This window comes from Ctenopharyngodon idella, chromosome 3 (assembly GCF_019924925.1).
Source record: "Ctenopharyngodon idella isolate HZGC_01 chromosome 3, HZGC01, whole genome shotgun sequence".
Taxonomy (NCBI): domain Eukaryota; kingdom Metazoa; phylum Chordata; class Actinopteri; order Cypriniformes; family Xenocyprididae; genus Ctenopharyngodon; species Ctenopharyngodon idella.
The window spans coordinates 44735959-44748166 of record NC_067222.1 but is presented as its reverse complement, the minus strand read 5'-3'; the positions used below and the strand labels follow the sequence as shown (position 1 = coordinate 44748166).

The window sequence follows — 12208 nt, the reverse complement described above, 5'->3', positions numbered from 1 at the left end:
CTGTTTTGTAAGAGGAAGTTGCTCAGCTGCATTTGTGAAAAATCTGCCTGCACACATTTGTGAGAGAATTGAGCCGAAAGATCTCATAAAAAGGCAAGTGTCTCAAAATCATAACAGGCAGGTAAGCATTTATATGCTATAGGTTTGGTATTTGTTCACAGGTTATATGGAATTTGTAGGATGGTTTGTATTTATTTGTGAAATATTTATTTATATTTGTAAAACACAAAACATTTGTTACTCCTCTGCGTTCTCGCTCAAACAGGCCTTTGTATTTGCACATTGCTTTCTGTTTGATTGCGAGTCGAGTTTTCCCTTTGCAAAGCAGATTGAGTTTGTTTGCAAAATGCTGGATTTGTTTGTTTAATTATGGCACAATTGAAAAGTCAGAATTGATTAAAAAATTGATAAAAAGCAATTACCTTTTTTATTTTTTATTCAGTGGCGGAAACAAGCTTCAATACTTTTCTGTTTGTTTTGTCTCTCTGTTCATCTTAATGTCTTTTCAGTGGTGGGAGAGCTGACCAGATCAGATATGTATCCTGTCAGACCAGCACATCCTCCTCCTGTCAGAAACACATCAGTCATCATGACACAGAAGCAGCCCTGCAGCTCGATTCTCACCAACCAGTGCACGATGATCTTCAGAGAGTCAAAGACCTGCACAAAACCAGCATGAAGAACAGATATGAGAGCGTATTTGAGGGAATCAAACTACAAGAGAATCAGACCCTCCTGAACAGGATTTACACACAGTTGTACATCATAGAGGGAGAGAGTGAAGGGGTGAATGAAGAACATGAGGTGCTACAGATGGAGAAAAGTTACAAGACACTCCAAGACACTCCAATCAACTGCAATGACATCTTTGATCCTTCACCTGAACCAGGATATGAGGAGAAGAGAAGAGAGAAGAAAGACAAAATCAAGACTGTTCTTACTAAAGGCATAGCTGGAATTGGAAAAACTGTCTCTGTGCAGAAGTTCATTCTGGACTGGGCCGAGGGAAAAGCCAATCAGGATGTAGATTTCATGTTTGTGTTTCCATTTAGAGAGCTGAACTTGATTAAAGATCACCAGTACAGTCTTCACAGACTTCTGCTGGACTTTCATCCTGAACTTCAACATCTGGACTCAAAGATGTATGATAAATGTACAGTTGTGTTCATCTTTGATGGTCTGGATGAAAGCAGAATTACACTGAAGATTTCAGGCAGTGAGAAAGTTTCTGATGTGACTGAGACTTCATCAGTGGGTGTGTTGATGTCAAACCTCATGAAAGGAGATCTGCTTCCCTCTGCTCTCATCTGGATCACCACCAGACCAGCGGCAGCCAATCAGATCCCCTCTAACTACATCAACCGTGTGACAGAAATTCAAGGATTCAATGACCCCCAGAAGGAGGAATATTTCAGGAAGAGAATCAGTGAGGAGCATCAAGCCAGCAGAATCATCTCACACATCAGAAGAGCAAGAAGCCTCCACATCATGTGCCACATACCCGTCTTCTGCTGGATCTCAGCCACTGTGCTTCAAAACATCCTGAAACAAGATCTCAGTGCAGAAATCCCTCAAACTCTGACTGAAATGTACATACACTTCCTCCTCATTCAAATAAATATGAGGAACCATAAGTATGAAGAGGGAGATCCAGAGAAACTCCTGCAGTCCAACAGAGAAGTGATTGTGAAACTTGCTGAACTGGCTTTCAATCAGCTGATGAAGGGCAATGTGATGTTCTATGAGGAGGACCTGAGAGAGAGCGGCATAGACGTCATTGACGCCTCAGTGTATTCTGGGATTTGCACTGAGATCTTTAGGGAGGAATCTGTGATTTATCACAGGAAGGTTTACAGCTTTGTACATCTGAGCTTTCAGGAGTTTTTTGCTGCACTTCATGTGTTTTTCTGCTATTTACACAAAAACAGTGAAGTTCTGAAAATGTTCCTGACAGGAAAGTCCAGAACTCGGTGTGGGAATGTTTCTCTGGATGTGTTTCTGAAGGGAGTAATGAATAAAGCCTTGAGGAGTAAAACTGGACACCTGGATCTTTTCCTTCGATTCCTTCATGGCATCTCACTGGAGTCCAATCAGAGACTCTTACAGGATCTGCTGATTCACACCGAGAACAACCCAGAGAGCATCAAGGAAATAATCCAAAACCTCAAACGAGGTCAAAAAACCAATGTCAGTCCTGAAAGATGGATGAATCTGTCAAACTGCTTGATTGAGATGAAGAATAATTCTGTTGTTGAAGAAATGCAGGCATTTTTAAAATCTGAAACAATAAGTCAAAGTCTTTCTCTTGCACAATGTTCAACTTTGGCAAACATGATCCTGATCTCAGAGGAGGTGATGGATGAGTTTGACCTTAAAAAGTACAAATTCAAATCAAAAGAGGGAGGATTAAGACTGTTACCTGCTGTGAGGAACTGCAGAAAAGCTCTGTGAGTGTGAAGATCTAATAATATTACAATATGAACATAATGTGAAAAGTTGTGATTGAGGTTTGATGAGTATTTTCTGGGTTTGCGTTCACAAACATAAAACAAACTTTTGCTGCTAAATGTTGTTTTAATTTTCAATCAAATAATACTATTAGTTTTATGAAATAGATTTGCACTTTGATTTGTACTAAAATAGATTTGTATTAAAAATAACCACCCTTACAGGAAAAACACGTGATCACAGATTTCATATGGGAACTGTTCAAAAACCACATGATTCCCATGTGCAAAGTAAGTGATTCACATGCAAGCTACCAGTAAAACTAGTCCATTTCTGAGGTGGTAGTTCATGTTGATCTAGTCAGTTGGACTAGTTTATGTAATAATCATTTCTATTAGGAAAACATTTTTTTAAAAAAAAAATGTAATGCCACTCTGCTAATGAGACTTTACATAATAAAGTTTTGTATAAAGAAAAAAGAATCTGAATTTCTGAAGTGTCATGCACATAATGTTCATAAAATATGGCTTTTAATTAAGTCACATCTTTATTTTATTTGTTTGACTTTTTCCTGCTGTAAAGACCAGAGAGTGAAAGGTCAACCATCTTTTCTGGTGAAGTTGGTAAATTAAGGAATTCTTGCAATCTTATGGAGACACCAACATGCCTTTTAAGCAGAGTTCTCCTTTTTCAGATTGGCGGTCTGTAAACTCACTGATCATCACTGTGAAATTGTGGCTTCAGCTCTACAATCATCAAACTCCCCCCTGAGAGAGCTGGACCTGAGTAACAATCAACTGCAGGATTCAAGTGTGAAGCTGCTCTGTGCTGGACTAAAGAGTCCAAACTATCAACTCAACATACTGAGGTTTGGCTTTCACACTTATTCATTCAATATGTTAATGTCTAAGTACAGACATTCCCTTTTTCTTGAATGTTTAGGAAGAAAAATGAAGTATTCCACTAACAATACAAGTGTCCCACTTTTTTTTTTTTTTTTTTTTTTTTTTTATTTCCTAAAATAAAATGGGGTTTCGTTTTAAGACATCTTTTAATGTTATAGTTTCTTTTTTTGACTCATCTTAAGCTTTCAATAAAGGTCTAATGTAAGGTTATATAGCATTTGGAGCCTAAATAAAATGGTCATGGCATAACAATTCTTTTTTTTTTTAAATTGTTGGAGGTTTATCTTATAATGTTTATAAAGTTAGTAAAAAAGTCATATGTGATGTGATCTGCGAAAACCCATCACATGGTGACATTTTTCCTATCACAGGTTATGGCTATCTGAAGTCGGCTGATTGCTCTGATTTTCAGGAACGGAATTTTGAGAAAAATAAGTTTAAGTAACTGTCAGCCCCTTTTCTCACATAGACATGAAAAAGCACTATCCAAACATAAATGGTTGTAATTCAAGAATGCTTTGGAATATAGACCTAAGGTTGGTCTTGTTTTAAAGAAGACACTTGTCGGATTATTGTAGAAGTAAAATAAATTATGAAAGTGAAAGTTATAGAAGTTTAAGTTTATGAAAATGTAAAAATGTAATTGTTTATATTTTATAATAATATATTAGAAAGCATGTTTTACTCTTAAACTGCAAAAAATAAAAGGCAAAAATCTCAACATTCCAAATTTTAGGTTGAAATATTTAAAAAATGAGCTTTCAATATGATTTTGTTTGGGCGCAGTACCAGACTGTTTCACTAGATGACACCCAAGCTCCATATCTGACCATTTAAGGGCACCTCCATTTATTTGAGTAATCTGAACCATATATTATCATATTTTCATACATTTTATTAAGTAGACATCCTATTCAGAAGTAGTATGGTCAGTTTGGCAGTATAACCCCACTGTAGCGTTCATCTTCTATCTCTGAATCCTGTGACAGATACACTTTAAGGGTGTCATTGTATTTTTTGGCTTACATTTTCCCCATACAAACATAAGCCGACAAATGTTGCATACAATTTGTCTTAAACATTTGATTGAACTTCAGCAGTATAACTTCGGCCAAATACTTAAATCCAAATACTTAAATTCTGCCAAATACTGTGAAAACTGTGATGACATGCACATGTGTATTACGTGTTTATCCACCTTATTTTTCAACGCAAAGGTAAGGTGTTTTCTGTGAATGTGTGAGACTTCTGATTTATTAGCCACTATAGCGAAGTGCAGTAAACAAAAAATAAGGTGATAGGCATGCACGTTTGGTGCGAGTGCTCTGTAAAACAATGCGTATGCGCAGGCGTGTAGTCTTTCTTTACAAAGTGACATTGCCAACTACTTGTCTGGCATGCATATTACAGCGTTTGTCATTTTCATGGATCCGTGTGAACGATGATTGTTTTGATAACGTTGTCATCTGTACAAAGTTTTTAGTACATCATTGTCACATAAATGTACCCTAAAAGGAAAAGCTGACTGAACGAATGATTCAACGTACATCTGATTATTACAACAGTTGCAACCATTATTAAAGTTGGTTTATTCATTCTTAATAATTATGGGTAAGAGATTCTCTAAGCAAGAAGACACAATCTTTGCCAGCAGTTCGTGATTTATGTTGTGAATAACTATAACCTGTAAGATGAACAAAGAGAGACAAAATCATATTGAGACGGGACTGAAAATATCTAAAATAACAAAGTAACTGCAAGGTAATATTTTTTACTGAGTGGTGCTGTGTAGATTGAAAAACGTATAATTCCTGTTGTGCAGGGGTGGGCAACTCTGGCCCTCGAGATCCACTTTCCTACAGAATTTTGCTACAACCCTAATCTGTAGGGTGACCTCTATTTTTAATGTCCTGAATTATTATGAAAAAATCATGCTTTGTCCTGTATTTCTTCTTTCCTGAATTGTCTTTGCTGTGATCATAAAAGAGAGTATCAGTCTTCTGTCACGCAAGAACAGCCTAATCTAAGGTAGCCAATCTCATCATAGTATATTTTGTATAACAAAATTACCATTGAATCACAATCGATTAACTTGCCATTATTGAAGGCGGGACATTAGATAGCACAGAGATCAAGTCAGACGTGAAGATGTGAAAGAAGCGTGTATGTACCTACATTTAAAGAGTTTACCAAGTTATTATGCACAGTAAGTTGTGAAAAAAATAACTCAATGTGGAATAGCGCTAAATGACACAAACCAAAAGCATGCAATCCCAAATTTAGTTCTCTTTGTGCTTGAATGGTCAAATACAGACACAACTGTAAAAATGCCCATCATGTGGAGTATCTCATTTAAATACAGTTGGTTATGGTTTAAGTGAGTGTAAAAACAGCTCAGTGAAAACAGGATATGTGTTGGATATGCCACTTTTTACAAGATTTAATATACGTCTAAGGTGTCCCCAGAGTGTGTCTGTGAAGTTTCAGCTCAAAATACCCTACAGATCACTTATTATACCAGGGGTCTCCAAACTTGGTCCTGGAGGGCCAGTGTCCAGCAGAGGATAGCAAAATAAAATAAACTGTGACATATTATACCAACAATTCTTCATACAGTGGACTACCAGTAAAATTTATAAAAACCAAAAATTATTCAGACACTTATTCAGACCTGACCATGTTTTGCTTAAGTGTTATCTGACATAATTAAGATTAATTTTTTCTGACACAGTTTTGAGATCTTGTCATATTTTAATCTATAGTGAATAAACTGAATTAATGAATGAAATGTATAAGGTGTCTGAATAAATTTTGGTTTGACTGTACATGTCAAATAAACCTACCATTTATTTTATGCATGGATATTGTAGCTTCCGACAGCTCTGCAAAAACTAAACCATCTAGCGGCTGTATGTGGAACACCTTGAGCATTTTAATGAATTCTAACAATGTATGGTTGTGAGAATGTGATATGCCTTAGTGTGATTATCAAATCGCAAAGGCTACGATTTATAAAAATATGTGGTCTGTCTCACTTCTTGTTTCCTAGTTGACACTATGTTCTTGTACACATGTTTTCAATGTCCTGAAGTGAAGTAAATGTTGCTCCATATGAACTATCTCTGCAAACATTTTTTGAGTTTAGTTTATAAAGTACATTTGAAAATGCAACATGTGGCAACCGTTTTCTGAAAATCGTAAGAAGTATCAATTATAAGAATTTGTTGTCAACAAAAAAGAAACTTTAAATTCTCTCTGAGGTTTACCACCAAAATAAAAGCTATATGATTTAACATTTGAAAGCAAAGGAAATGTATTTTTATTAAATATGATTATTGTTATCGTTTCTAAATTATTTTTTTTTAGAGTGTAGTAGTATTATTGCAGAAGTATTATATTTCTTCATTTGAAACTTTTTTTTTTCTTAATGATCAACATACAATTTAAAAAATAATAAACTATCTAAATTAAATAATATTTATAGCCCACTAACATTTAAATGCCTTAGTCAAAACATAAAATGTATTGATTTGTTTCCAAAACTTTTTGCAGTGTTGTATTTACAGTCCTGTAGAAGGGGTGCTGCAGGACCCTAAGCATCCCATATCCTGTGTCTCTGCTGCTGTATCACAAATCCTAGAAATAAATGTGAAACATTTGTAAAAAGGAAGCACACTAACATGAACACTTGTTGTTGTAGATTATCTGGCTGTATGGGGTCAGAGGAAGGTTATGCTGCTCTGGCATCAGCTCTAAGTTCAAACCCTTCACACCTGAGAGAGCTGGATCTGAGCTACAATCACCCAGGAGAATCAGCACTGAAGCTGCTCTCTGACACATTCAAACATCTGGACAAACTCAAGTATGTTGAACAGAATGTATGTTAAGAATCATACTGTCTGATGTTCATCTTTTTGTATTTTAATTGTTGCACCTTCCTGCTGAAAATAACAGAGAGTGAATTGTCAACCAGCTTTATCTTTTATGGTGAAGCTCGTTAACCAAGGATGTCTTGAAATCTGATGTGGACACCAGCATGCCTTTTAACCAAAGTCAATTTTTTTCAGATTGGTAGGCTGTAATCTTACAGATCTGCACTGTGAAATTGTGGCTTCAGCTCTACAATCATCAAACTCCCTGCTGAGAGAGCTGGACCTGAGTAAAAATGACCTGCAGGATTCAGCGGTGAAGCTGCTCTGTCCTGGACTAAAGAGTCCAAACTGTCAACTCAACATACTGAGGTATTTAAGGGGGTATTCAACTCATTTTTGTTCAGTACAGTGGACAGCTTCACTGTTATCATTTATCTGGATACAGAAGGTACTTGAAAAGTTAAGCAGTAACATTCGTCATGTCTGCTGTGTTGTCAAGAGTTTTTTTTTTTGGTTCTCACAAAAAATACTGCTTAAAAAGCTCAACTTATATTTAAGAAACAGCCAGTAATTTTACAGTGATGCACATGGCTGACGGTGCTTTTAAAAAAAACTGCATGTGAAGAGAGAGACACAGTTCTTTAACAGTAATTTGCTTATTGCCAATTGTAAATACATAAGAGATAATCCACGACTAAAGTCCTATTCCGACAGGATTAGTTCAACCCCTAGAAGGGGGCACGCGCGGTAATACAGCGCTGTTTGCTAATCACCACAACAGGAAAAAGTGCAGAAGAAGAACAGTACATATGCGAATGACTTGAGTGCTTGAAAACAAAGTCCCCTAGGTAGTGCTGTTGGAAATCTCAGAAGCGAAGACCAGGAGACAAAGCACCTGGCTGACGACCTTAAACAAAGCATGCAAATGAAGTATCCAGGTAAAGGAACCCGCCCCAGACTCTAGAGTGTCGCAAGTCCTAATCCAATCAGCATAACTATTCAAAGAATGTGACAGGGGCTCCAAGAGCCATTAAAGACAAAAGGTGAGAGTCTCAGTAATCTGGCTTATTTGACTTACAATAAAGAGAACAGGAACTGGCAGAAAGCTCTTACTGGAACTTTGCTTAACAAAATCATTAATCTGATGTCATCATCTTTACCTTAAAATGCTAAACACAATGTACTTCGCCTTAGTATTTCATGTGATGTTATGTCCGGACGTAGGATCAGCAAATCTTATACAGATTCTTAAATTTGTAACCCCACAGTGCGCACACATCGAATGCATCTATCTGCACTCATGGACAAAGGAGAATACTTTGAAAGGTTTGCACACTCAACTGTGTGCGAAATAGAGCAGAACGTGGAAAATTAAAGGGTTATTTCACTCAAAAATGAAAATTATCCCAATTATCCCACCCTCAGGCCATCCTAGGTGTATATGACTATCTTCTTTCAGACAAACATAATTGGAGATATATTTAAAAATCTCATTAGTCTACAGATTAAGGTTTATAATGGTTGTGAATGTGGGGCCGCGTTTCAAAGACAAAAAATAATGCATCCATACATAAAAAAAAGTAATCCATACGACTCCAGGGGGTTAATAAAGGCCTTTTTTTGTAAGAAAAATATCCATATTTAAAACTTTATAAATTCAAATAACTAGCTTCTGGCTAACCACCTTATGCAGAATGTGCACGTCGTTTTGGGTGGAAGAGTAACATTTGACCTGAAGTGATGACGCAATGTCGAAAACAGAGACGCAGAGGAGAGAGCAAAACAACACACAAGTCATGTTGGATTTTGATATGAGAGAAGATGAGCTTAAGTTTGTTGCACAGCTCTATTTGTTTGATCCGTGAGAGGCGTCTAAGCTTACAATACTCCTACATCGTGTGTCATACATCGCCCTCTGGAAGCTAGTTATTTGAATTTTTCTTACAAAAACCTTTTTTAACCCCCTGGAGTCGTATGGATTACTATTTTTTTATGTATGGATGCATTATTTTTGTCTTCGAAATGCAGCCCCACATTCACAACCATTATAAACATTGGCGGACTAAGGATATTTTTAAATATATCTCCAATTGTGTTCGTCTGAAAGAAGATACACCATCCATATACACCTTGGATGCCTTGAGGGTGAGTAAATCATGGGATAATTTTCATTTTTGGGTGAATTAACCCTTTAAGTATAGGAGGGTTAGGCTCAAGCTTTGAATGTTTAAATATAGTTTAAGTGGAGCAAATTGTAACACTGATAATATACAAGTTTTATTAATTCTCTTTATTTTATACTTTTATAACACAAGATACTTTTCAGTTTTGTAGCTGATTTTGACCAAATACCTTTTGTTTTTATCAGCCCTGCAAAAAATTCAAATGCAAGAGTGCATTCTGTTTACTGCTTAATACAATAAAGGAGGCTGTACTGTACCAACTAGGGGACTAAATGCCACTATGTGGAACAAACTGTGATTTGCACTGTCTGTTCAAAATTAAATAAAAGAAACCTAGCATTGTGGATTTGTCCCTTTGTCTGGTCCAATTCTCACTTGGTTGCTTATTAGCATGCATACTACTAGGATATTGGCTGTTAGTACTTATAAAGCAGATATTAATGCCTGATTCTGCATGACCATATTCTACATCCCTTAATCCTACCCAATACCTAAACTTAACAACTCCCTTACTAACCTTTAATAAGCAGTAATTAGGAGTTTATTGAGGCAAAGGTCATAGTTAATAGTTAGATAATAGTGAGACCCTAATCTAAAGTGTTTATTTTTCTTATTGTACCGAAATCGTACCGAACCATGACCCCAAAACTGAGGTACATACCGAACAGTGACTTCTGTGTACTGTAACACCCCTAACAGTTAGGTCCGGTCGAATGATTTATTAATTAAATTCTGATTGGATTCTGTTAGTAATAGGCACTTACTTAAAGCTTAAAGAAGTTTTGTGCCTCTAACAAGTGCTTTCGACTTTCTTTTTGATCTGAATGGAAACACTTGAGGTTTGCCACAGACTTGTTCCCACCACCTAGACAGCAACTAATTGCTTCTTCAAGTGCCTCCATACTTGAAAAACTGTGGAAAACTACTTTTAAACCAGAAATGACAGAATATTTACGTACATATTTACATCTGGTGTATTCTCATGGGATTAACATTACCTCAGGTAATCTTTCTGGACATTTTTACAGAAGGGGAAAAGTCGCCATAATCTTTACTGACATTGTCCGTAATGATTACTGAGATGGCACATTCGGACAGGACTAAAATCACTGAGAAGCTCTGGCAATAATTACTTTACCCCACCTCTCTATGTAAAACTAATACCATCCGAATAGGGCTTAAGTGTGCATTACACGATTTTAAGGCAAAGTATCACCTGACATGAATCAAAGTGCATTAAAATTGTATAATACACACCAAGCCATGGATTATCCCGCTTATACCATGGTCCCGGAAACTACGTCGATTGCCAGTCATACACAGTCATTATCTTTTGTCTCCATACATTCACAAATACTAGATTGATGGCCAGTCATTCAGGCAGCAGACAGAATTCAGTCTCCAAAAAAACAATCTTTTGTCTCAATACATACACAGACATTCTGCTGATGGCAGGTGACAGCGCATACAGAACGAGCCATTGATAGGATTTTGCCGCTTACTTTGCCTCTGTCATTTGCCTCCTACTTTCTTCTCTAACATGTCCAGTACAGTTTTACAACATAAACGGTTCTCAGATTACATAATTTCTTGAAGAACAATGATGGAGGGCAGATTGTTTAGGTAAAATCTGATGTAAAAAAAAAATGTGTAATATATAAAAAAGTGCTGTTGTATGTTTTCCACTGGACGCTTTATCACGCTTCATAGACATTTTACCCAAGTGCGACAGATTGGATTCATTTCGCTTTTTCATAATGAAGGTATGAAGTCCCGCTTTCCAGTTTGCATGTTGTTACCTTTACTCCTGACACACATTATTATAGTAATTTGTGTATCTGTATCATATATCGTAAAACAGAGACAGTATATTGACTCAAAACCCTTGTATAATTTGTTTATTATTATACATATATTTAGACAGAAGTCTCTATAATAAGTGTAAACAAAGGTAAACACAGTGACACCAGCCTAAGGGCGGGTATTAATGCGCACCAAGAGGTTAAATAGATTTTAAAAATTCACATTTTAGTACATTTTAGTGTGTTCTTAATCATGTTATTGTTATCTTTAGGCTTTTTCACTGAAATACTGAATGACCAATAATGTCTCCAATAATGTCTCAAGCACCATCAGCCAACAATTCTCCAAATTCTGTTAAAAAATGCATTTTAATTAATATATGGTTGCAACAACATTTGGTTTTATTTTTTAAGTGCTTGTTTAAAAAAAAAAAAAAAAAAAAAAATGCTTGGTTGACATTTAAAATGGTCTAGTATTGTGAAGAGAGGCTGATGAGTTTTAAAATATGTCTCCATGTAAATGAATGTTGTAAATCAAAGTAGACATCATGTCTTTTGCTTGTGTCTGTTTTCAGTTGAGTGTATATACAGGTTAGTTGTCTACGAACTTCAGGGGCCCATTTCAGAAAGGAGGTTAAGTGAAAACTCTGAGTATGTTAACCCTGAAATGAGGGAAACTGGGTTTTCAGAATGGGAGGTGTGTCAAACCTGAGAAAGCGGGGTAAGTCAAGCCCGTTTCTGAAAGGAAGGTAACTTATACTCAGAGTCAGTTACCATGGTAACTTACACTGTGAACCTAACCTGGTCGGGAGCAGGTTTTCTTCGGTAAACCCAGAGTTTCTTTCGGTTTCCTCCCCCTTTTTAAAGCACAAGCGATGCTTAAATACTACATTCATTCATTCATTCATGCTGCAAAAATACTTTTCTTAAGGAGCATTTTTGTCTTAATTGAAGTACAAATATCTAAAAAAATCTAAAAATCAAGATGCATTTTCTAT

General features: G+C 36.2%; 2 protein-coding genes across 28 annotated transcripts in view; one reads left to right on the top strand and one right to left on the bottom strand.

Moving 5' to 3' along the window:
- radil2a (Ras association and DIL domains 2a) overlaps positions 1-12208 on the bottom strand; it is a 206282-nt gene that overhangs the window by 39661 nt on the left and 154413 nt on the right. The gene's annotated exons all lie outside the window — the stretch shown is intronic.
- The window catches only part of LOC127509550 (NACHT, LRR and PYD domains-containing protein 12-like), a 238303-nt gene that overhangs the window by 112530 nt on the left and 113565 nt on the right, over positions 1-12208 (top strand). For 15 of the 23 annotated variants that reach the window (XM_051888359.1, XM_051888364.1, XM_051888365.1 and 12 more), the window contains one exon: positions 7421-7594. The exons of the other annotated variants lie outside the window; for them this stretch is intronic. In XM_051888359.1, the coding sequence (XP_051744319.1) occupies positions 7421-7594 (174 nt within the window). The remainder of the gene's footprint in view (positions 1-7420; positions 7595-12208) is intronic. 23 annotated transcript variants of the gene reach the window in all.